The sequence below is a fragment of the Balaenoptera musculus genome, chromosome 4 (assembly GCF_009873245.2).
Source record: "Balaenoptera musculus isolate JJ_BM4_2016_0621 chromosome 4, mBalMus1.pri.v3, whole genome shotgun sequence".
Lineage (NCBI taxonomy): Eukaryota > Metazoa > Chordata > Mammalia > Artiodactyla > Balaenopteridae > Balaenoptera > Balaenoptera musculus.
The window spans coordinates 6812173-6838904 of record NC_045788.1 but is presented as its reverse complement, the minus strand read 5'-3'; the positions used below and the strand labels follow the sequence as shown (position 1 = coordinate 6838904).

The 26732-nt window shown below is 43.4% G+C and overlaps 2 protein-coding genes across 3 annotated transcripts in view; one reads left to right on the top strand and one right to left on the bottom strand.

Annotated features, from left to right (window-relative positions):
- PP2D1 (protein phosphatase 2C like domain containing 1) overlaps positions 1-23997 on the bottom strand; it is a 41092-nt gene extending 17095 nt beyond the window's left edge. The window contains exons 1-2 of the mRNA XM_036850785.1: positions 23927-23997; positions 494-1551 (exon numbers count right to left, since the gene is read on the bottom strand). Coding sequence (XP_036706680.1) covers positions 494-1551; positions 23927-23997 — 1129 coding nt within the window. The remainder of the gene's footprint in view (positions 1-493; positions 1552-23926) is intronic.
- KAT2B (lysine acetyltransferase 2B) overlaps positions 23884-26732 on the top strand; it is a 104200-nt gene continuing 101351 nt past the window's right edge. The window contains exon 1 of one of the 2 annotated variants that reach the window (XM_036850350.1): positions 23884-24292. In XM_036850350.1, coding sequence (XP_036706245.1) covers positions 23996-24292 — 297 coding nt within the window. In that variant the 5' untranslated portion in view covers positions 23884-23995. The remainder of the gene's footprint in view (positions 24293-26732) is intronic. The other variant, XM_036850349.1, reaches the window with a different exon arrangement.

Here is a 26732-nt window from a genome sequence, read left to right as displayed (position 1 = left end):
AGATTGTTTTTCCTAAGATGAAATCGATGCAACTTGGCCAGTGAGCACAAGAATGACCTGTTGCAAATATGCTAGTTACCAGAAAAACTGACCAGTTTGAGCAGCTATACTAATAACATTCAAAGAACTTTCCATTCTCCCGAAAAAGGGAAGTGTGGGAAATGTTTTGGTTTCATTCCGATCTGAGCAAATGTAATAGATTTGCTTTGCCTTTATCAATAGCTGTGTTGCTACCCCATTTAGAAAACGTCATGTTTTGGTCACGTTATTTCATATACGTGCCTCCTTGAGACATAATTACAATTCGTTTTGTGCCTGCAAATCTACATTTAAACTGTGGTTATTGATCGTTTCTTAAATTGGTCAGTGAAATATCTAGGCACTAGTAAGTCGTTAAATAATAGGTCACTAGATAATTCTGGAAGCAAGAGAGGTTTTGCTGCCAGGAATAAAACATGTTAAGGTGTCACCTGGTACCATTCAATATACATACCAGTGTTTGCAATATGTAGCACTCCAGAAATTATTTTCGGCATCCCCTGGAAAGGGACCAAAGCATCAAGGTCACTGAATCTTCTCCAAGACTTCTTAGCTTTGGGACTTTTAATGTTGCCTTCCAATATGCAAGTAACCGCAGAACAGCCGCTCCATCGAGCCCTGGACACTTCCTTCCTTCCAAGACGTAAAAGCCTGTCCATTCTCCAAAATGCTTTTGCAAAGGCTTTGTGTATGTTCTCATACTCACTTTTCAATGCTTTTGTCTCTTTCTTTATGGAGGAGAAGGAGTCTTCTATAGCTCTGTAGTCTTCTCTAAACACTGTGTGAAAAGAATTGATTACTTTTTGCTCTTCAGGGGTCATTTGGTAGGAAGGATCAAGTCTGGAAAGTTGGTGGAGAAGTAAAACTGGGAGTTCCATTGATGTCAAGTCTGCTGCCGAGGCACCGTGATGTCCATCAAACAAACCAAAAAAACACACGTTGGGTTTGTTGCCAAAATTATTCACGACAGTGAATTGATCATTCATGTCAGCTCTCCATGTAGAATTCCTGTCTTCGCAAATGGCTGTTCCTTTAATTAATAGGTGACAGATTTTTTGAGGATATATTGAACTGTTGTGAATGTTATCAATAATCTTATAGTACGCTGGTATTTGTTTCTTCCAAAGGAGCTCAAAAGCATTATTAATGCTCTGTAAGATTTTTTCAGTAAATGCAAAAGATGACAATAGTTTAGCAATGATGGACTGCCTCTGATCAGCAATCGCTGAGAGCCCTGGTGTCTTCCCACCCATCCACTGAAAGCCCAATGTAGCCAGAGCTACATGCTGCTTTTTATGGAGGAATATTCCAGGTAGGTCAATTTCATGCTTGCATATGGAACAGGGAAATGTGATCATCTCATTGTAGACCTGCACTTCGTGTTTTTCAGAGTCTTTTGATGGTCTCTTCTTTTTCCTTTTAAAATGCTTTCTTCTCCATGTAAGTGGGACTCCCTCATCTGAATCATATGTCAGTTTTCTTGTGTACAATTGCCTTGATTTCCAAAACACTCTGCAAACAGGATAAAAGATATTTACATGCCTGGAATGATGCACTGAGAATCTCTTCAAGCAGGCCCCTATCTTTGCAATTTGCTTTGGCTCCTTGAGATTTTATATCGGCCTAGAATATTCTTATTCCTCTTTCTGTGATTCCCCCCCAAAACACATAGTAAATACTTAAGGAATTGGTGACTGGCCTGTGTAGGCCCAAATGAAATTTGGCAAAATCTCCAGAAAGTCAGCTAGACCTCGAAGAACAAATACTCAAATAAATCAGCACAATATTTTATCTAGGCAAGTGAAGGTATATGCTTGAGACCTAGGAATGTGATTTCAAATATAAGCATAATTATTTTTGTATTCGATTTTGTCCTAATAATAAAATAATTTTATTTATATAATAATATTATATAAAGAAATATAATAATTTAAAAAAAAAAACGTTTTTGTCCTAATTAAAGAGTTCTCAAGAAAATGAATGGGAGATGCCAAAATCAAGCAGAATGATGAAAAGAATGGATAGTAAGGACAGAATTTTTTAGGACTGCAAAGGGAAAGAGGTATGACCTGAGGAAAGGAAAGGAGCTGGATGATAAATTTCCAGAAAGCAGACACCCTTTCTTACACTCCTTCCTATCTGAAGCATCTACAACAGTACTCAGCACATGAAGCCATTTGTATCAATTTTTATGGGCAATTCCTAGGGCAGGAGATCTTTGAAAGGGCCTGTGGAGGTATGAGAGACCTGAAAAAAAATGCTTTGGTTACAAAATATTTTAAAACCTGAAAAATCAAAGTTAGTGACTTTAAATGTTTATGAAATGTGAAATCTTAAAACCAGCTAACTTCCACATGCAAACTAGTATTATATATATAGGATGGATAAACAACAAGGTCCTACTGTACAGCACAGGGAACTATATTCAGTATCCTGTGATAAACATAATGGAAAAGAATATGAAAAAAGAATATATGTATGTATAACTGAATCACTTTGCTGTACAGTAGAAATTAACACAACATTGTAAATCAACTATACTTCAATAAAATAAATTTTAAAAATGAAAACAAACTTATGGTTACCAAAGGGAAAAGGAGGTGAGGGAGGGATAAATTAGGAGTTTGGGATTAACAGATACAAACTACTATATATAAAATAGATAAACAACAAGGCCCTACTGTATAGCACAGGGAACTATATTCAATATCTTGTGATAAACCCTAATGGAAAAGAATATTTTAAAAGTATACAGAAATAAAAAATAAAAATTAAAAAAAAAAGTATACATATGTATAACTGAATCACTTTGCTGTACAGCAGAAACTAACACAACATTGTAAATCAACTATACTTCAATTTAATTAAAAAAAATTAGCTAACTTCAACTCAACTCACATATGAATTGTATTTGATATGGGTATGTTTAGTCTGCTCCTTTCCTTATGTGTATTTAATTCCCTGATGTGCACAACTCTATTGGATACAGCTACTCATCCCTACAGTAAAATTCCATTTACAAATTTCCACTTCATACATGCTCATTGAACTATTAGCCTATTAGCAAGCTTTCCTGGCTTTGCCTCTCCAACCAATTTTGGTTTCTTTTTTCTGTTTGTTTTTCTATTTTTAACTTTTTCTTTATTCAGTTATCTTAATTAAAACAATATATTTTATTAATGTTGTCTATAAAATGTACAAATATTTGGATTTAGCAGCAGAAAACCTCCCTAAGAATCTAAAAGAAACTTGTTTCTTTTTTTAATGGAAAATTTTAAAATCACACAAAAATGGAAACATAATGAGGCCCCATGTACCCATCACCAGCTTCAACCATTACCAACATTTTTTCACTCTCGTTTCCTCTGTGTCCTCAGCCACGTTATTTCATTTTACTCATTTTTACTGGAGTATTTTAAAGCAAATCCCCCAATTCTATCAATCTCACTCATCGATATTTCAGTATTTAGACAGCATCCATTCACTCCTTCAATACCTACAACAGGCCAGCTACTGTGCAGCTACAGTGCAGCTTACAAATAAGGCTGGTGTCTTGCCCTTGAAGCTATGAGGGGAGGAGTCTATAGTTCCACCCATGTGCTCATACAAAGAACCAGACAGGTCAGATGAAGCCAGGACAGAGCCCCATGACAGGGCTCAACCAGAGGCCCAACCTTCATCTGGCTAGGAATGGCGCCATGACACTTGAGAAGCTGACCTAGAAAAAAGCTCAGTTGAGAAAGAGTAGCAAGGGCTCCAAGGCCAAACCAAAGGGATGACCAGTTAGCAGGCAGAAGGAGGAAGGGGACCCAGCCAAGGAGGTGGACAGGCACGCAGAGAAGTAGTGGAAAAAATGTGTACCGGCAAAGCTTTCCAGCCCTTCTGACCAAAATGTATATCAAATATTTTTAAGTTGCTATTATTTGGTAATATTCATATAAAGGATACAGTTTTTCTGAGGCTTGTGGAACTGTTGGGACAATATATAAGGCATACCAATTCTATAGTTAGACCTAGAGTCATCAGACAAAAATAAAGTTATATCAGAATTTTATTTTCCTATATATAGCCATAATACAACTCTCTCTCACATGGAGCCATTCTTAGAAGGTAATGCATCTTCATATATTCGTTCATTCATTCATTCATTCAACAAACACTTGGATGTCTGCAATTTGCCAGGTACTGGTTTATTTGCTTGGGATAGAGATGTGAACGAAGGCATTTTCTGTAATGAAACTTATATTCTGGTATGAAAGACAGACAGTAAATAAAGGAAACATGGAAACATGTAATATCAGAGATAAGTACTATCATGAAAAATATAGCAGAATAAAAGTAGAGAGAGAGAGACGGAAGCCCTTTTTGTATTAGGTAGTCAGAGGAATATACCACTCCTCCACGTACATAGTCTAACAGGAAGCCAAAGTTTCATTTGATGACTGAGAAAGTGGAGGAAAAAGAAAACTGCAGATATAATTGTTCGTTGACTACATTTGTTATCCAGTACAAATGAAGAAATGTTACCTGAAAGCGCTATTAACTTCCATGTTCCTTTGGGATTGCCACCATCCTTTGCCCTCTCTTTACCACCTTTCCCAGCCTCTGTTCCTCCAACCTGGCTAGTGTTGGCAGTGGTAGGAGTGGAGGGGTGGGTGATGGTGGTGATGGTGGTGATGCCGGTGGGAGGGTCCCCTGACTTGCTGGTGGACCTCTCTGCGTGGAATGTTTGCTACATCACCTGGAACCTCAGTCAGAACTCACTCTATGATTCTGAAGCACTGTGAAGCAATAAGGTCGCAAATTGTGTTAAGTAACAAACTTGTCTTTGAAATTTCTGAAAGAAGGATCATTCATTGAATAGACTGCCTTATGCCTGCATACTAAGACTTAAAAAATGAAAAGAGTGACTATCAATTAATGTACAGCTGTCTTCCCACTCAGGGGTAAGGTATCTCAAGCCATCTCTCCAGGACACCCCTTCCTACCTGCCCCGGAGGGTCTCCCCATCCCCACTCCCATCCTGCCACCCCAAGTCACTGCTTGAAAGGTACAGGCTTTTTGTTTTTTGGACTGTCTTTATTTCTTGAGGCTGACTTTATTCCTGGTCGATATCTTTAGTTCCTAGGTTCTTAATCCACAGAGGCCTTCCACTTTCTCACCCCAGGCCTGGATTAGAACTAGAGTCTTAGAACAGCTTGTTTGCATATTGAAGAAGACTGAACAAGCCTGACTACTTACCGGACATCACCACAAGCACGTATCCCAGTCAACCCCAAATTAACATGTCCAAAATGGAACTCACCACCTTTCCTCCAGAATCATCTCCCACCATTAACTTGGTTAGGCTAGAAACCATGTTTTCCAGAATCCTTTTCCCTGTGTGGTTCCAGGTTAGACTTGCAAGAAAGGAATTTGGGGGCAGGACATCTGAACGCCGCCATGGTTCAATGAGATGACCCCAGATGCAGAGGTGCCTAGCAGGTCCAGCTTGTCCTCGCTCCCTCTACGTTGCCAACAGCAGCCCCAGATCCACCAGCAAGTGGACCCCCAAAGGCAAATACTCCCTCCAGATTCCTCCATCAGCATGCCTTCTGTGGTCCTACTTCAGTGGCTGGATATCCTTGGCTTCTCAGACTGGCTAGGGACTCCTCTGGTCCTTCGAGCTCCCTTTCCCAGATGTTCAGTTGCCTGGCTCCTTCCACAAATCGTGTGAGGTCAGATTTCAACAATGAATTCTTTTTTTTTTTTTTTTTTTTGGTCTGTGCCAAACGGCATGTGGGATCGATCTTAGTTCCCCAACCAGGGATCAAACCCATGCCTCCTGTATTGGAAGGGCACAGTCTTAACCACTGGACCGCCAGGGAAGTCCCCCAGAATGAATTCCTTATTCCATAATTCCTTCACACCACTCGTGCAGGTGTACTGCCTGCTCACTCCCAGCAGCTGTATCACACCCATGCCACGTCAGTGTGGGAAGCTTACCGAGGCAGTTCTTTCAAGCAAGTCCTGAATCTCCTGTCAGCTCCAGCTCCCGGGCGGGGTCAGGTATCTCTCTCGGGGTGGCTGGGTGTTCATATCTCCACATGCAGCCCTCAGGCCCGCTGGTGATTAGGGTTGTAGGAAAACCTCCTTACAAAAGTGGCTTAGGATCAACTTTTTTCCAGAGAGGCAAAAATAGAGAAAACATATTCCTGAAATACTTTGCAAGGGAGCAGTTGGGTCTATCTCTACGTGGATTCTCAGTAGCTTCTTTTCTTCCAAAGTGTATTTGCTGTCTGTTAATTTTGTCTATTAATTGATTAATTATTTTACGTTATTTCTTTTATTGACAAAAACATGTACTTCTATTTATTTATTAGACACCCAATGACACCTTTTTAAAATAGTCAAACAATACAGAAGTATGTAGAGGAAAAGAAGAGATCTTCCTTTCCCCAAAGTTACCACTGCCAAAAATTGGGTGTAAATTGTTCCAGACTGGTTTCTATGTATTTTCATATGTATGTGCATGAAAACGTAGACACAGTCTAATTTGAAATTCAGGTTTAATTTGCTTACAGTCAGTTGCAGAAATTCTAAATGTACAGCTTGATGAATTTTTATACAGGAATACACTTGTAGACTCCATTAAGTCTTGTTTTCCATATCTTAAAAAATAACATGGCAGCATAATCATAATACTATTCTGTAAATGTTTCCCATCACTTACTAGTATGGGGTCTAGTATGGGGTGATGATTTTTTAGGTTGATAGTCAGTACCTATCAACCTACCCCATTTTTTTTTTTTTTTTTTTCCCATGCTGCATGGCTTGTGGGATCTTAGTTCCCCGACCAGGGATCAAACCCTGGTCCTCGGCAGTGAGAGTGCTGAGCCCTAACCACTGGACCGCCAAGGAATTTCCCCCTACCCCATTCTTTTTAACCACTGTATTACATTCTACAGTAAGTGTAAACATGTAACATAGATTATTGAACCATTTACCTGTAATGATGGAAGTGGTTGCTTTTGTTCTGTTTTGTTTGCTATAATAACATTACAATGAACACGAACACAGAGGTCCAGGCCTCTTCATGTGGTGCTGCTGCTTGAGGGATGTCCGACCCACGGAAAGTCAACACGGCAGAATGGAAGTAGCAAAGGCTTAGGAGCACGCCGGCTGGACTCGAATCCCAGCTTGCTGCTGGTTTGTTGGTGCTCTTAGGTTATCTAGCCATTTGGGACCCCAATTTTGTCAGTGGTGAAATAGAGATAATACTAGGAACCTTGCTGGTTGATGTGAAATGAGCGATGTCTGTCAAACACTGAGCACAGTGTACAGCATAGATGCTCAATACGTAATTGTTATTATCATTAATATTAACTTAGTAACATTATTTAGTCTCCCCACATTCCACAACCACCTTTGCATAAACATTTCCATTAAATTCTCTCCCCATGATCCACTTTCACCTATTTGTTTCTTTCTGCTCACTTTTGGCCCTGCTTATGTCTATATCTATCCTCATCACCTTAGCTCCATGTCACCTTTACACACACACACACACACACACACATATGTAATATGTACATATACATGTTTCAAAAGCAACTTAAAAGAGTGGGCAGGAAACGATGCAAAGCTATTTCAGAGTCTTAAGACTTCAATAGTCTTTTTTTTTTTTTAATTTTTTTATTTTTGGCTGCATCAGATCTTAGTTGCGGCATGCAGGCTCTTCGTTGTGGCACGCGGGCCTCAACTTTAGTTGTGTGGGCTTAGTTGCCCTGCGGCATGTGGGATCTTCCCAGACCAGGGATTGAACCCGCATCCCCTGCATTGGAAGGTGGATTCTTAACCACTGGACCACCAGGGATGTCCCAAGCCTTTAATATTCTTGAGAACATCATGTGTCCACTAAAATGACAACTTGTACTAAGTTTGCCCAAATATAAAGAAAAAACAAAGCAACCTTCTAAGGTGGAGGATTACATAATTAATGTACAAAAAATAATTTGAAATACAAGAGAAAAGAGAACCCACTAGATATTACAACAAGAAAATAATTTAATTAGAAATAAACCCGGGACTTCCCTGGCTGTGTAGTGGTTAAGAATCAGCCTGCCAATACAGGAGACACGGGTTCGATCCCTGGTCCGGGAAGATCCCACATGCCGCGGAGTAACTAAGCCCGTGTGCCACAACTACTGAGCCTGTGAGCCACAGCTACTGAAGCCTGCGTGCCTAGAGCCCATGCTCCGCAACAAGAGACGCCACCGCAATGAGAAGCACGCTCACCGCAATGAAGAGTAGCCCCCGCTCACCACAACTAGAGAAAGCCCGCACGCAGAAATGAAGACCCAACGCGGCCAAAAAAAAAAACCAAAAAGAACGTTTAAAAAAAAAAAAAGAAATAAATTCAAAAAAAGTATGAGGGAAAAATTCAAATGAAAAAACTGTAAAACACTACCAAGAACATAAAAGAAAATACGAATAAAGGCAAAGACTCATCTATGTTTTGGATTGGAAAACTCAATATTGCATAGATGTCACAAACATGGGCGAGGATGTGGAGCCATGAGAACTCCTAAACATTACACTACTGATGGGAGGGAAAATCAGGACCATCACTCCAGAAAACAGCGTTGCCCTACCCGGTAAGTTGAAAATCCCAAGGACCTGCAAACTATGGCCTGTGGGCCCATCTGGCCTCTACCTGTTTTTATGTAGCCTGCAAGCGAAGAATGGTTTTTACATTTTTAATTGGTTGAAACAAACCAGAAATACAATATTTTGTAGCATGTGAAAGTTATTCAAAATCCACGTATCAGTGTTCACAAATGAAATATTAAAACACAGCCACGCTCGTTCTCACAGGGATTGTCTTTGGCACTTTCGTAATACGATTTCAGAATTGAATAGCTGCAACGGAGACTACAGGGCCTTCAGAGCTTAAAACAGTTACTACCTGGTCCTTCCCAGAAAGAGTTTGCCACCCTCTGTCTTGCCCAATGCCTTATGCCTGTAAGTCCATTTCGAGTAATTTGCTCTATAGAAACAATTGTGGGTATGCACCAGGAGGCATGCATCAGAGCAGTTATATTAGCATAGTTGATAGTCAGGAAAAACTGGAAACAACCCAAATATCTCTCAACAAGAGTATATTAGTTATCTACTGCTGCATAGTGACCTACCACGACTTAGTAACTTAAATCAACATATATTTATTACCTCATGACTTCTGTGCAGCACAGCTTGGGTGGGTCTTCTGTAAGGCTGCCATCAGATATTGGTCAGAGCTAGGTCCTCATTAGGAGGCTCAGCTAGGGCAGGATACACTCACAAGTTCACTCAGGTCGATAGCGGAGTTCATTTCCTTGCATTTCCAAGACGGAGGACCCTGGCTTCTTGCTGACTGTTCACTGGAGGTAGCCCTCAGTTTCCAGAGGCTGCCCTCAACCTTCTTGCCGTGTGGGCCTCCCAACATTGCACCCATGGATAAATCTTAAATGCATGTTACTAGGTAAAAGATGCCAATCTGAAAGGGCAACATATTGTATGATTCCGGCTACACAACTTCTGGAAAAGACAAAACTACGGAGATAGTAAAAGGATCAGTGGTTCCTAGGGGTTGGGGGGTGGGAGGGATAAATGGGTGGGCACAGGGGCTTTTTAGAGCAGCAAAACTATTCTGTATGAAACCGTAATGGTGGCTACATGCCATTATACATTTGTCAAAACTCATAGAATGTACGACACAAAGAGTGAACTTTAATGTAAACTATGGACTTTGTCAATAACAACGTATCATTGCTGGCTCATTAGTTGTAACAAATGTACCACACTATTGCCAGATGTTAATACAGTAGAGGGAAGGGAGTGAAGGGGCATGTGGGAAATCTCTGTACTTTCTGCTTGATTTTTCTGTAACCCTAAAACTGCATTAAAAATAAAGTTATTTAATTTAAAATATGTATGTGTATGTGTAAGTAGAAACATTGTAGGAAAATATCTTTCTGGAAGTGTATCCACTAATTTTATTTTCCCAATTTGTGTCTAAATAAACAGTCAAGGGCGTAGGAAATTAGAAGATTGACCATCTTGGGCAGGAAGAGAGGAATTCCTTCACTATTGGATACCTACATCAACCATTCATTTTATATCTTGAGCACTTGCAGGAGTAGGTAGTAGATATAAAGGCCAATGAGAGTTCTCTGCACTTGAGGAGCTCAGTGTCACGGGGAAGAGAGACACACAGACGCATTACTGGGTGATAACAAAGCCGGTGTTTATTTCTTTTTCTTTTTCTTTTTTTTTTTGGCTGTGCCACACAGCTTGCAGGATCTCAGTTCCCGGACCAGGGATCGAACCCACATCCCCGGAGTCCCTGGACCGCCAGGGAAGTCCCTGCTTATTTCTAAGCATTCCATCCACATTGTCTCACAGCCGCACAACCTTGCAAACTAGCACCATTAACCCATTTTACAGACAAGGACCCTGAAGCTCTGGGTGGTGAGTTACCTTGCCCCGAGTAAGCGGCAGAGCTGGGAATCAAGGTCAAGTGTGTTAACCAGCAAAACGGGTGACTTTTCTACGATGCCAGGGAAGGAGATAAAATCAATCCATTTTGGAAGAAGAGGACCGTAACAGTTGCATTTTGTGAAGGAAGTTGGAGTCTCATTAATTTGAAGTTCAAATACACTCACAAGTCTTTCCTCTCCTTTTCGCTCTTCTTGCCTTTCTTTCACTGGATTAAATTCTTTCACTTGTCACTCTCCCCTCTGAAGGCCAATCCATGACCTGTGGCTCAATGGAAAGGTGGCCAGAAAAGAAAATACTGAACATCACCCCACCTCCCCAGTGACACCTCTTCTGCCCTGGTTTGGTGTAAACCGCCCGTCAAGTTCAAGTTTCCTGGATGTTCCACAGCTAGGATCGTAAAAGTGGGGACGAGGGGCACCAGCGTGTGTGGAAGAGAGTTATATTTAGCTGTCCTTTAGGAACTGGATCTCTGGATATCACAGAGATTCTGGTACAGCCTGTTACTGTTTGAGGGCTCCTGGGCCTGAGGCAGAGAAAAGGGAGTGGGTGGCTTGCTGACAGTTTTTATAAATACCCAGTATTTATTCAATGGCAGAGACACACAGAACACACAGAGCATGAGAGGAAAGGACACAGCTCAGCTCCATTCATCCGCTGGGCCCAGGACCAAGCTCTTCTAGTCTGTCCTGAGCCAGCTGCAGCCCTGTGTCTGGGGAAGTCACCTGCCTGCCTGCTGGAGAGGGAAGGAAGGAACAGGGAACAATGACGCCCTTGTGAAAAGCCAAGGTTTTTGTGTGTTTGGTTTTGTTTTTTAAGTTTATTTTCTAATCAGGTCACTCCTCTGCTTAAATCTTTTCAGTAGCCAGCCACTGTTTTTAGGATAAAGGTCAAAAGCCCTGATATGGCAGATGAGGCTGTGTCGAAGCCTTAGCCTGTCTCTTCCCACTGTCCCTTTCTTTTTCTTCTTTTTCTTTTCTTTTTTTTCTTTTTTTTTGCCACACTGCACGCAGCTCGTGGGATCTTAGTTCCCCTGACCAGGGATTGAACCCAGGACCTCGGCAGTGAAAGCGCAGAGTCCTAACCACTGGATTGCCAGGGAATTCCCCCACGGACCCTTTCTTTTAAAGTTCCTCAATCATGTCCGCACTCTGCACACCTCAGGCCTGTACATGCTATTCCCTCCACTCTGAATGCTTTTCCTTCCTTGTCACTCAGTTAATTCTAACTCATTCTTAGTTTCTCAGCTAAAACATCACTTCCACAAGCTGAACTTGAGCACCGTCAGAAAAGTGTTTCCCCGGGCTTCTCTGGTGGCACAGTGGTTAAGAATCTTCCTGCCGATGCAGGGGACAGGGGTTCGAGCCGGGGTCAGGGAAGATCCCACATGCCGTGGAGCAACTAAGCCCGTGAGCCACAACTACTGAAGCCCGCGTGCCTAGAGGCCGTGCTCCGCAACAAGACAAGCCACCGCAATGAGAAACCCACGCACCGCAATGAAGAGTAGCCCCTGTTCTCCGCAACTAGAGAAAGGCCCGTGCGCAGCAACGAAGACCCAACGCAGCCAAAAAAAAAAAAAAAAAATTAAAGTGTTTCCCGATGCCTCACGTGAATCCTCCGTCCTTAAACGCCTTCACAACTCCTGATACTTTCCCTTTATTTGAGTTTCTAATGATGCATTTGTGTGATGATTTAATTAATGTCTGTCTCTCCAGTCCTGCCTTGCTTGCCATTTTAACCCGGGGGCCAATGCATAGATTTATAATAAGCAGATATACCTGCCATGTGGGAAGAGTTCCATAAATATTTGTCAGATAAATAAATGAACACGTGAAATAAGTGTTTGCGCACTTAAATATTTAGGTTTTTTTTTTTTTTTTTTTTTTGGCTGTGCCTGCACAGTTTGCAGGATCTTAGTTCCCCGACCAGGGATTGAACCCATGCCCTCAGCAGTGAAAAGCCCAGAGTCCTAACCACTGGACCGCCAGGGAATTCCCTATAAATATTTAGTTTTGAATAAAGGGAGTAAGAAAGATCCTGATCCTTTTCCCTCAGTTCTCAGTTCTTAGCAGTGCCTTAGTCTGAGGATCCTGCCCCAGAAGCTGACCAACAGCAGAGCTAAGAGAAAGAAAGTGGAGTGTGAGAAACTCTTAGACTCTGTTGCGAACTTGGCCACCAAGCAGTTTTACCCTCTACAGCTGTGCTGTCCAAAATGGTAGCCACTAGCCCCGTGTGCTATTTAAGGTTAACTAGTTAAAAGAAAATTAAAATGTTAGTTCATCAGTGTCATCGGCCACGTTTTACATGCTCAATGGCCACATGTGGTCAGTAGCTACCATATTGGGCAGTGCCGAAGTAAAACATTTTCATTATCACAGAAAGCTGTATTGGCTAGTACGGCCCTAGAATGAAAAATAGCCTCCTCTGCACAGAAAAGAGGAGGTGGGGAACAGACTCTGCACCTATTATTATTATCGTCTGTATTCCACAAAATTCCAGGTGCTGCAGCTGAATGTTCTTTATCTGTAGCTGGGACTCCTAAATGCTTCCCATCAGAGTTTTTGTAAAGATGAAATTTGTTATAACACATGTTCAGGCCTTTAGTCAGCTCTCAGTAACAGTAGCCACCAACAAGGAACCCTCCCACACTGTTGGCGGGAATGTAAATTGGTACAACCTCTATGGAGAATAGTATGGAGGTTCTTTAAAAAACTAAAAATAGAGCTACCATATGACCCAGGAATCCCACTCCTAGGCATATACCTGGAGAAAGCCATAATTCGAAAAGATACATGCACCCCATGTTCACTGCAGCACTGTTTACAATAGCCAGGACATGGAAGCAACCTACATGTCCATTGACAGAGGAATGGATAAAGATGTGGTAAATATATACACTGGAGTATTACTCAGCCATAAAAAAGAACGAAATAATGCCACTTGTGGCAACATGGATGAACCTAGAGACTGTCATACTGAGTGAAGTAAGTCAGACAAAGACAAATATATGATATCGCTTATATGTAGAATCTTAAAAAAGGGTACAAATGAACTTATTTACAAAACAGAAATAAAGTCACAGATGTAGAAAACAAACTTACGGTTACCAGGTGGTAAGGGGGAGGAGGGATAAATTGGGAGATTGGATTGACATATACACACTACTATATATAAAATAGATAACTAATAAGGACCTACTGTATAGCACAGGGAACTCTACTCAATACTCTGTAATGGCCTATATGGGGAAAGAATCTAAAGAAAGAGTGGATATATATATATATATATATATATACACACACACACACACACACACACATATGTACGTATAACTGATTCAATTTACTGTACACCTGAAACTAACACAACATTGTAAATCGACTATACTCCAATAAAAATTTAAAAAAACAAAAACAAGCAAACAAAAAAACGGTAGCCACCATTGTCATCAGCTGTAAGTTAAAGGGGTTAAAATCAGGAGAGAGTCTGGTATAAGTTACTTAACTTCTCTGAGCCCCAAGTTCCTCATCTCTACGATGGAGATAATAGCCCTCACGTCCTGGTAAGGATTAGAAGGAACATTTTGCAGAAAGGGATTAGCACAGTGCCTACCATGTAGTAAGTACCCCCAAACTGTTAGTTGTTCTTCTTTTATTATTGTTGAGTACTACAACAAATCTGATTTTCTCCTAGATCAACTCAGAAATTGGATTCCAGCTGTTAAAACGTTCCAGGTGTGTGTCTAAAGCTGTGAGGATGGGGCCAGCAGTGTTAACTTCCTGAAGCTTTCATTTGGTTTGCTGAGGGCTGGCAGCCCAACCTGTAAGTCAAATGATTAGCAAGAATCAGTTAAATTCCCTTTGGTCAGACCCACATTTCTGAGATGCCCAAAACTTCTCACTAGGCTGAGAAGTGCCTGACATATGCGGTAGGTCAGAATTCTGCAAAAAGAATTAGGTATCTTTAACAACTGAGCTTTTAATTTGGCCTCAGCTAGATTCCCCTAATGTCTCCTGTCAATTCTGCTGGCTCTGTTTTCTTCCAAATTTTAGACTTGTTTCCATAAGGCAACCACATTCCAAACAGGATATGTATGTTTGTATTTGGAGGGTGGAGAGTGGGAAAAAGAGGGAGGGAAAGGATGTTTAATCTGATATCAAGTTAAAACCAAGAGAGGAAAAGGGTGGGTGGCAGAAAGGGATCCCTAATATTTATGGAATACCCATTATTTGCCAGACGATATTCTAAGCACTTTTTTCTCATGGACTTTTTTTTCTTCTTTTTCTTTATTTTTTTAATTCAAAATTATACATAACTACCCGGTCAAAATGTAATCGTATTTAAAGTGTACAAAATGTAAATGTATGTTCATCCAAAAAAAGGTGAATGACATGAATGTAAAAACATTTAAAAATTCAAATTATTTTTTACGTTTCAAAAAATGCTCTTTCTTCTGCCATAGTCAAAGCGCCCTTTCAAAACTAAAAGGCAAAATGAAGTTATAGTTAATCACTATCAAATTTTTAGTCAAAGATATTAAAATACGCTGAATGTTTTATTAGCTTTTTAGAAAATTCAATGACGTCTTCCTAAATAATTTTATAAAACTGTTCACATTCTTTGCATTCAATGTTCATCTATTTGCCAATGAAAAAGTCTATTTCGTGCTTCCCGGAGATAACGTTTAGATCTATAGACATATACATTTAAGGGTAAAATGAATTCCTTAACATTACAAAATGTTCCTCAGACACTGGGCAGCGTTAGTGAATGTGGCGCTAGTTGATGAGGACCCTCAGAACCATGAATTGGAACACAAAGGGAAGAAAGAAAACGGCTGCTTGGTACTCTGGGAAAGAATACTTTGTTATGCAAGAATCTTTTGCATTCATGCTTAGAAGGAGGATTTGACAAGTTAATTAATTTGTCTTTTCTCTTACCTAAGCATTCCTGCCACTCAAATCCTTCCTGCACTCCAAAACTGTGCCTCTTTCACATGCAAAACTTCTCAGTATTCCGATGCAGGCGCCTTCTGTTTCCAGGCTCAAGGACAACAGATGCGAGGGAGTGCGTCTCAGGCAAGGGCTTGATCTTGCTGGGTAGAAGGGTGAAGTCTAGGTTTACGGGGTTGCCCTGTCTGAAGCTCATACCAGGTGACAAGTGACAAGTGACAGAGATGCCCCCGCCTCCACTTTGTCTTTGAGCGTTTATGACACGAGCGATCTTTAAACTGTGGACCTCAGTGTAGGGGCTCCTTTTGCCTGAGGCCAAGGGTGGTCCTGCTTTAAAAACGAATTAAAGAGCCTGCAGTCTTTAATGGGAGTATCAAGACTATTCTTAAAAGGCAATATTACAGGGAACTCTCAGTAAAGATTGAGCTAGAAGGCCATGCTGTAAGGCAATCCTTATGCTCCAAACATTTCACATGATAGTTTAGAAATAAAATACAAAGAGAAAGTTTAACAAGAAGGTGACCATGACCACTGCCACCTCACACTATACTCAGTAATTGACTGAGTTGCAAAAGAGACGTACATGTGAGAGATAAGGTCAATAAAACTCAAAGAACGCATAGGAGAGTATCTTTACAAACACAGGCTAGGCAAAGAGTTTTTAAATGGGACACATGGAAGCACTAAACATAAAATAAAATACCGACAAATCAAACCCATAAAACTAAAAGCTTCTGATCATCAAAGGACACTCAAAGGAGTGAAAGAGCAAGTCACAGACCAAGAGATTTGCAACATATATATCCCTCGAAGGATTCCAATCCAGACTGTACATTAAAAATCTACCATAAAACAATAAAAAATGGGTAAAAGACTAGCACAGACATTTATTTCACAAAAGATGGACATCCTAGATGCCAAGACGCAAATGAAAGTGTGCTCAATGTTATTATGTATGTTGTAAATGCTAATGAAAACCACAAAGAACTATACTACTCGACAACCACCAAAATGGTGAAAATTAAAGAGATCGACGGTACCAAAGCTTTATGAGGAGGGCGGCGCTGTCAGCCTCACACACTGTGGGCAGGAGTATAAATTGGTACAATCATTTTGGGAGGGACAGGACCTATAAAAGCTTGACATACACTTTCCCTATGATCTAGCAACTGTCCCCCCTAGGTATATACCCTGGAGAAATAAGCATGTACGACAACGAAAAGGCATTATAAGAATATTCATAGCAACTTTATTCATAGTAGTAAAAAACTGGAAATGCTCATCAACAAGAGAATGAATAAACAAACTGTGATAGTCATAGAATAGAATACTACACAACCATAAAAATAAGTGACATATGGCACATGGAACAACATGACAGATATCATAAACATAATGGTATTTGAAAAAAAAAGCCTGACAACATGAGCCCATGCTGTATGGGCATATTTACATGAAGTTCAAGAACAGACAAGACTAATCTATGATGATGAAGCCGGAATAATGGTTGCCTTAGGGTACTAACTAGAAAGGGGCAAAGAGAAGCCTTCTTGGGTGTTGGGAATATATTGTTATATCAATCTGGATGGTGGATGACCAAGTATATGCATATATAAAAATTCATTGAGCTAGACAATTAATATAAGCATGCTTACTCCAATGTTCCTAACAGCACTATTCACAATAGCCAAGACATGGAAGCAACCTAAATGTCCATCGACAGATGAATGGATAAAGATGTGGTACATATATACAATGGAATATTACTCAGCCATAAAAAAGAATGAAATAATGCCATTTGTAGCAACATGGCTGGACCCAGAGATGATCATACTAAGTGAAGTAAGTCAGGCAGAGAAGGACCAATATCATATATCACTTATATGTGGAATCTTAAAAAATGATACAAATGAACTTATTTACAAAACAGAAGCAGACTTACAGACATAGAAAACAAACTTATGGTTACCAAAGGAGACGGGAGGTGGAGAGATAAATTAGGAGTTTGGGATTAACTTATATACCTTACACTACTATATATAAAATAGATAAACAACAAGGCCTACTGTATACCACAGGGAACTATATCTTGTAATAACCTATAATGGAAAAGAATCTGAAAAACAATAGATATTTACGTACAACTGAATCACTGTGCTGTACACCAGAAACTAACACAACATTGTATTTCAACTCTACTTTAATAAAAAAATTTTTTTTAATTAGTGTGCTTACTACAGGTTTTATTTTGTAAATGTTGAAAAACATGAACAAGAAGGATACAGCCTGCCTTAGAATGTTTACTTCTGGGGAGGCAGGCACTGGGAAACTGAGATAAAGGGAGTTAGGAAGGAGGATTTCTTAAACTAATAATATATATCTCGCCGGCAAATGAAAACATTAAGAAAATGTGGTTGGTGAATGTACAGAAATTAAATCACTCCCTTTATTTTTCTATATGTTTGAAATATTTTATAACAACATACACATTTTTGTGCTTTGGGAGGATGTCATGTTACTATGCTTCACACTTTTTTTGTGTTTGTTTGTTGTTTTCACCCAAAGTGGTTGCTGCTGTATAGCACCTACTTTATTTTTTATTTTTTTATATTTATTTTTGGCTGTGTTGGGTCTTCGTATCTGTGCGAGGGCTTTCTCTAGTTGCGGCAAGCGGGGGCCACTCTTCATCGCGGTGCGCGGGCCTCTCACTGTCGTGGCCTCTCTTGTTGCGGAGCACAGGCTCCAGACGCACAGGCTCAGTAGTTGTGGCTCACGGGCCCAGCTGCCCCGCGGCATGTGGGATCTTCCCAGACCAGGGCTCGAACCAGTGTCCCCTGTGTTGGCAGGCAGATTCTCAACCCCCGCGCCACCAGGGAAGCCCTAGCATCTACTTTATAAATTTTGAAATACTCCACTCTGAGCTTTGATTTTTAGACCCAGAGGGTCAGCCAGCCAGGACTTAAGATTAAGGACTTGAGGAGACAGATTTTCCCTTGATAAGGAGACCCTAAACTAGGAAACCTGTCCTAAAAATCTTTTTCTTAATTTGTGAAATTATGTGTATGAACACTTTTATAGAGTTAGGGAATTAGACTCCCTCTTACGTTTATTTTAAACAATAATCTGGCACTAACATTAGTAAAATTCATGATATTCAGACTGTTAGAGAAAATCTAGGTCATACCAAAGTTTGGTTCTTTGGAAATTTGATTTTCTTATATAATTTTCAAGCTGCTCAAAGAGATAGATACTCACATATTGCTTTAGAAAAGCAGTCAGCCGTTTAGCCGGAGTTCAGAAGAAGGAGACTTCATTTCTTTTACTTACTTTGTACCTTCATTGTAAATGGTGGGTAGGCTGGTAAAACAGTCATATGTGTTAGTAATTATAAACAGAAAACAAAAGGGAAAAACCCCTCTCTCTTTACAAGGGCAGTGCTCAGCCAAACACATTTAGGTCTATTCACATTAGATATGAAAATTGCTATTAAGAACAACTAAAAATAAAAGTGAATAAAATGGCACTAATGGTATTTGGTGCATAGTTAAGACTCACACTGGAAATCATGATTTAATTGCAAAGATGCTTGAAAACCAGGGACGGAGATTTTATGTTTCCCCATCCTAGGATTCATTTTATAATTGTTTTCCAGTAATTTTTCCTTAGACAGATAGATTTTATTTTAGAGGTTATTAAAATAAATGTCCAGTGATCACAGCCACTTTCTAAGGCATCTGTCTCCTCCTTCTTTATTTTATATTCTCATCGAGCTGTTGTCTCTAAATAAGCAGGTGGCTGTGCTGGGAGGGAAGGATGCCAGCCATTGGCCACACTGGGCTAAACCTGCTGTGATACCCCCTTGTCCAGACTAGTCCTTCGAGTCTGCATCCTCAGTGGGGACAATTTCAATCCATCTGTGGGCTTCAGGATGTTGGTGTATTATAGGAGGTGGGTAAGAAGGAATATGGCAAAGAGGTACTAGATGTTGGAGTAGCAGCAGATGGTCTCCATCCTTCCTTTCTTAGATGGGAAGACATCTCCAGGCAAAGGATACTAGATGAATAGGGCCAGCCATGCTGTCTGGGGGAAGGTGTAGGGCAAGACAGCAAATGCAAAGGCCCTGAGGCAGGAAAAAGCTTCCTGAGTTAGGCTGGAGTAAACCACACACCTGGGAGAAGGGCCTGGAGAGGTAGGCCTTGCCAATCAGGTTATGGGGTTGTGATTGTATTTTCAATGTTATGAGAAGCCCTTGGAGGGTTTCAAGCAGGGGGTTGTAGCATCAGGTTTGCACTTACAATTTTTTTTTTAATATTATTTTTATTTATTTATTTTTGGTTGCATTGGGTCTTAGTTGCTGCACGTGGGTTTTCTCCAGTTACAGTGAGTGGGGGTTACCCTTTGTTGTGGTGCACGGGTTTCTCATTGTGGTGGCTTCTCTTGTTGCAGAGCACAGGCTCTAGGCACGCAGGCTTCAGTAGCTGTACCACGTGGGCTCAGTAGTTGTGGCTTGCGGGCTCTAGAGCGCAGGTTCAATAGTTGTGGCGCACGGGCTTAGTTGCTCCGCGGCATGTGGGATCTTCCCAGACCAGGGATTGAACCCCTGTCCCCTGCAGTGGCAGGCGGATTCTTAACCACTGCGCCACCAGGGAAGTCCCTGCACTCACAATTTTAAAACTCTACCATGAAGAGGGGGATCATGGTAGAGCAAGGGAAGCAGAGAGTCCAGTTTGCAGGTAGAAAGAACTACTACTATTTATTGAGAACTTTCTTTGAGTGAGGCACTGGGAATATAAAAATGAGAAAAAGAAGTTTTACTCTCAAGGGAGCCCAGTAAAGACAACGACATTTAGGAGTCGGCTGTGTATCTTTCTAAATCTTTCTCTGGCTTTTGCATTTTTATATGCATTGACTGAACACATAGAGAATTGTACTTATATGCCAGCGTGAGTTTGCTTTTAATATAGATGGTATTATACTGTACAGGGTTCATTCAGCAGCATTTCCTGGAGATCTACCTGTGCTATTACATTTGTATAAAGGTCATTCTTTGTGATAGCTGCATACTATTCTATAGTATTAATAAGCCAGAACTAACCTCCAGGAGTCAACCTGCTCCCTCAATTCCTACTCCCCAAGCCTTTTCTTTCCTAATTGTGGTTTGCTTACCTCAGCAAGTTGTGTTAAACTAAATGAAGAGGTAAACTGAGGCAAGCTTGAACTACCAGAAATTGAGATTACTCAGGAATAGCATGGGAATTGCAATTTAAGGAAATGCAAACCACAGCAAGCTAAGGGCGACTGTGCTGGTGTGTGGGTGGGCTGTATTTATGGGGTGGGGGAGAGCAAAGACGGGGAGTCTCGTTGCAGTCTAAGCAGTAAGTTCATTGGCTTGAGGACGGGAAGAGACTCTTGGCGCTTTTTCATTGGTCAGGAGGTAAATCTGGGTCTTCTGTATAACAACCTTTAGGGCAAATCAGTCTCTCCGTTCTTAAGTTCCAAGTTCCGTTCTTTTCAGGGCACATGCAGGAGATTTCCATTTTAGATGGACATCCTTTCACAGTTGTGAATACTTTGTAAATGAAAACATTGCCTTTTCTTTTCTTGGTGCTCACTTCATAGAAGGACTGCACACAGGAGCTCACTAAATGCTCACAGCAGCCTGATTATGCAGAGGCAACAAGCCTCCTGAATCCTTTGCCCTTGAACTGTCCTTGCCTGGTGCTCATAACACACTTTGAATAAGGCCTTGAAACTGTGGGCCTTCAGCCTAAGGCACTATGTCATCTGGGTGCTCTGAGCAGGGAAATAATGAAAAATAATGTTCAGTCGATGTCACAAGCCATTCACCATTCAGACAGTGATGGTTTTCAGGGCCGGTTGAAATGAGGTTGTTTTCTTCTGCTTCAGAACATCCTGGAAATAGCCTGCCTCCTGAATTCTGGGGACAGCTTGGGAGGAAGGGGTGATGGGTGAGTTAATATTGAAGCTGGGCTCCCCCCCCACAACATTTTATGATGAAAATTTCAAACATAGAAGATTTTAAAAACAGCACAGTGAACACTCTTATACCTACTACCTAGATTCAACTCTTAACATTTCACATTTCACTCTACTTGCTTTATCCTGTATCTATCTGTTCATCTGCCTATTAGCACATTCACAGATGCATCAATCCATCTTTTTTTTTTTTTAACATCTTTATTAGAGTATAATTGCTTTACAATGGTGTCTTAATTTCTGCTTTATAACAAAGTGAATCAGTTATACATATACATATGTCCCCATATCTCTTCCCTCTTGCATCTCCCTCCCTCCCACCCTCCCTAGCCCACCCCATCTTTTTTTTTTTTTAATGCTTCTTAAAGCATACTGCATATATCAGGACACTGCACCCCTAAACTTTCAGCAGGTGCACCACCAACTAGACTTTAATATTTAAAAATTTTTTAATATATGAGGGATATTTTTATCCAGTGAAATGCACAGATCTCAAGGGGGCCATCAGTTTGACAAATGCCTACATTGTGGAACCTAAACCCCTATCAATATCTGCTGACATCATGATATTGGACTTTGTTCATGGGATCTCAGTCTTTAAGACTCCCATCCAGCTTAGGCAAGAATCATAAAAATCTGCAAAACACCTCAGTAGAGCCAGAAGCAAGTAACAGTAGTAAAGCGGAGCATATCAAGCTAAGAAAAGAAGTCCCAGGTAACTGTCCTGGTGGAACCAGAGAGTCTACAGTTTCAGACCTTGAGACGGGACTCAAGTTGGGAGAGGTTATTTCCTTTTGTGCTGTTTAATGTCACTGTCTGGATCTACAAACTTAAAAAAAAAAAGTTCATTTTTACATATCACTTTGCATTAAAAGTAAAAAGAACACAGAGAAACTAGAAAAAGGATAGAGAAAATTAACTGGAAAAAAACGGGATGGGAAGGGGAATATTTCCAGGGAAAAGCACATTTCTGCAGGCGGTCTGGCCGGAGCTGGGCAAGAGCTTTACTGTATGTAAAGAAGTTGATTAATACGCACATTATGACCCATATTATACAGAAATTATGACTCACATTACAAAAGCAGGGCACTTGTGAAGGGTCCTGAGATACAGTGCTAGGTTTTCAAAAACTGCTTTAGAGAGGCCAACCAAAGGTGCACAATTTCAAATGAAAAAAACTGAAACGTGGTCTCCGAATTACTAAACACCACCTTCATTGTCATCAACAATGAAAACGACAGTTTGCAACAGTTTCAACAAAGTTGAAAACGCTGAGTCGAGTTTTTTCCTTTTTTTTTTTTTTTTAAGTTTGAGGCCAAAATCAACACATTCTTTTGGATGCTGCTTAATTTTTTTTTCATGGTTAATATGCATGCTGGTGATATCAAAATTGAAAACTATGGAACATTACAGAAAAGAAAGTGAGGTTATACTCCAACTCTGCAGAGATGAGACCTATTAGCAAACTTTTCCCACTGCGCTTAGTTTTCATTGTGACCCTGCTTTTGGGACGACCGTTCTTTTAACAACCAGCACTTTCATACAAAAATTACAGAAAATATCGATTAACAGTCTTTTCCTTCCTCTGGCAGATGCAATCCAGAAATTGATTATAAGATGAAAGCGTTCTCAATTAAAAGAGAGAAGGTGGACGGAAAAGTATCTAAAAAGAGAAATGGAAAACATCACGCCTTTAGTTTGGTGCATTGGCAACAAAGAAAAGGATTAGCATGGACGGGTACTTTTCAAAAATATTTTTTTTTTCTCTGGCTCCCGCTAGGGTGGAGGAAGTTGCCTCTGTTCCGAGAGAGGGTGGAATGGAGCGAAGGAACAAATGATGGGAGTCTCCCCCGCGCTCCTGCCGCGCCCCCTCCCTCCGCCGGGTCAGCCTGGGGGGCGCGGGGTGGGCTGCCGAGACGGAGGCGGCCAGCAGGTGCCTGGGCTCCGGCCCCTGCCCCCCTCCCCCTCCCCCTTCCCCCGGGCTTGGCCTCGCCCCCTGGCGGGCGAGCGCAGGGTGCCAGGCGCGGGGTGGGGGGTGCACGCTCGGCAGACAGCGGGACAGAGCCGAGGGGTGGGGGCGGGGGGCTGGCCCCCAACCCTACCGAGAGGCCGGCACCCGCCGCCCGCACCCCAGGGCCATGTCGGCGGCCCGGGCGCCGAGCGGGGCCCCGGGGAGGAGAGCCGGGGGAGGGCGTGTGCAGTGGCGGCGGCGGCCGCGGAGCCGCTAGTCCCCTCCCTCCTGGGGGAGCAGCTGCCGCCGCCGCCGCCGCCGCCACCGTCAGCGCGCGGGCCGCGACCGGAGCGAGCCGGGCGGGTGGCGCGCGGGGGAGGGCGGGGGCGGGGAGGGGGGTGGGCGCAGGGGCGGGAGGGCGCGGGGGGAGGGTCTCGCGCTCCTGGCGACCAGAGCCCGAGAGGGAGACCCTGGCGGCGGCGGCGGCGGTGGCGGCGGCGCCTGACACTCGGCGTCTCCTGCCGTGCTCCGGAGCGGCATGTCCGAGGCTGGCGGGGCCGGGCCGGGCGGCGGCGGGGCGGGGGCCGGGCTCGGGGCGCTGCCCCCACCGCCCCCCGCGCCCCCGCCCGCGCCGCCGCAGGGCTCCCCTGGCGCCGCCGCCGCCGCCGCCGGGGGCTCGGGCGCCTGCGGACCGGCGACGGCGGTGGCGGCGGCGGGCACGGCCGAGGGGCCGGGAGGCGGCGGCTCGGCCCGGATCGCAGTGAAGAAGGCGCAGCTGCGCTCCGCTCCGCGGGCCAAGAAACTGGAGAAACTCGGCGTGTACTCAGCCTGCAAGGTACGCGCTCGGCGCCCGGCCGGCCCGAGGGGCCGCGGCCGGGCCCGCGGGACCCCCTCCCCCTCCCGCCCCCGCCTCCCGCCCGGGGCCGCGGCACCGCGGAAGTGCTGCTGTCGCCCGCGCCCAATTAGCTGCTTTTCGGACCAGAGTGCTGTAGGGTGGGAAGGAGGGATCGCCGCGACCGAGAGCCTTTCCTTCCTCCCCCTTGGAAGGAATTGCCTCCGCATCCGAGCTCCTGGGCTGCCCTGGGGCTTTGTTGCTCTGTAGGAGCTCGCCGGAGGCGCCTCCCAGGGAGTGGAGCGGGGCCAAGGCAACATCTTTTGGGGGACCTGAGCGCCCCCTCTCCGCCCTCCTCTCCCCGCGTCCCACTGGGCGGAGCTGGGTGGAAGGAGTGAGGCTGGAATAGGATTCCGGACTCCCGGCGCTTTGGGAGCTCGAAGGGGCGGAATGCGCGGGGTGGGCGGCGCAGCCCCAAGCTAGGGTCCTGGAGCTCTGGGCGCCCTCGGCCGGGGGCGGAGGCGCTGCGGCGCGCGGTGACAGCCCAGTCATTACTGTATTTTTACTTGTTTAGTTGAAACGCTGCCCCAGCCTCTCGGGGTGTAAACAGGATTTGGCAAGGTGACGGCCCAGCGCGGCGGGCGCTACTGCTCAGTTTGAGGACGCGCGTTTCTGGCCATCCCCTCTCCACCCCAGCTCCGGGCACCCCGCCGCCCCTTAGCTGCGGATCCAGATGTGGGCGCCGTGCTCCCGGGGTGGGAGCACTGCCCGAGGCCGCGGGGCAGGCTGGCCCTGCGCTGTCAGCAGCGGCTTTGTTTTGACAGGGTGACAGCTGAGGGGGGCGGGGACTTGGCCTTGTCAGCTCCTGCGGCCTGTGGCTGAAGCGGGGAAGAGACACACACACACTCACACACCTCCCCTGTGTTCCTCCCGCCTGCTGCAGACAGGGTCAAGTTCCCAGATTCCAGATTCCCACAGCCCAGATGCAGTTGGCCACGTCTGAATTTGGGCGTAAGGTTATTAATCCTGCTAGAACCTCGCACCCCGGTGATGCTGATTTTAGTATTTACAGGAGCTTCTCAACCTCAGTGGAATATCTGTACTTCCTTTCTCCACATCATTCACATCCTCTTGTGCATGTTGAACACCCACTGTAGACCCGGCACTGGTTCAATACATGTTTGTTGAGTGAACGTAGGATCTAGCCCAGTGCTTCTCAAACTTTCGTGTGCACAGGACTCTTCTGGGGAGCTGGGTAAATGCTGATTCTGCATCAGGAGGTCTGGGATAGGGCTGAGAGACTGCATTTCTAACAGACTCTCAGGTGATGTGATGTTAGTCCACCGACTAGCAAGACCCTAGTTCAGACCTGGACAATATAAGATTAGCCCATTTGAATTCAGCCAAGAAAGTGAAACTGTGAAACACTAATGCCACATGGTTGGCATTTCTGAAGACAGAATGCAAAAATGATCCAGTGGGGAGTGTGCTTTTAAGAAAGGTGAAGGGGTAGGAGTTGGTTATGAAGGTCATTTGACGAATGAGAACAAGACCGGGAGAGGAGTGGGCGGAAGGGAGAACTGTACAGAGATAAGAACGGGGTCAGTTATTCGGTTGCCGTGGCGTTTTGCAGCCAGAGTGGGCTCAGGTGGGAGTCGTGTCAGCTCTTGTGTTTCTGTTCTGGCTTTTTATTGGGTTCCCATCCTGAGCATCTTCTTTCCCTGCTCCCACCTTAACGTCTGAAAACTTTCCTGCAGTTTTTGGTCCTGTCTAAAACCATGAGCATGTGTGCCCTGCTTTGATATTTTTGATCCTTTCAAATTTCCTTGAGTGAAATGTAGCGCCTTTTCTAAAATTTGTAACTTCAGTGTTTCATGTTCACATTCACAACCAAACCTATAAGAAGGGAAAACCTCTCTCATTTAAGGTCTCTCTTCCTGCCCCTGGGAGACTCTGAATGTGTCCACTTCTATTTGCTCATTCATTCAGTAAGTATTTAGAGGGGTTCTCAACCGGATGCCAGGCATTGTGCTAGATGCTGGGACAGTGACACCCAGAATCTGTCCTTCTGGACCTACAGACCATGTGTGTGCATGCACTTGCATACATGTGTTGGGTGAACCAATTACAATGAAGTTCGAAGAACCTGCTTTCTTAGAGTGCTGTTGGAACTCAGAGCAGGGCATTCACGGGCAGGAGGCACGAAGGGTGGGTGGGGTAGGAAGGGCTTCCTGGAAGAAGTGTCAGTGGCTGCTAAGGACTCTTAGCGGGGCAGGGTGCGGTCAGATGAAGCTTCTTGTAGTGGAGAAACTGAAAGTAGTTATGAAAGCTTGGAGTTGGGCCAGCGGGAGCTAAAGTCCATTGGCGGCGGCCACTAGATTGGTGGAGGCGGGTGTGCGTGGCCAAGAGGGAATCCAGGAATCTTAACATTATCTCAGATTTG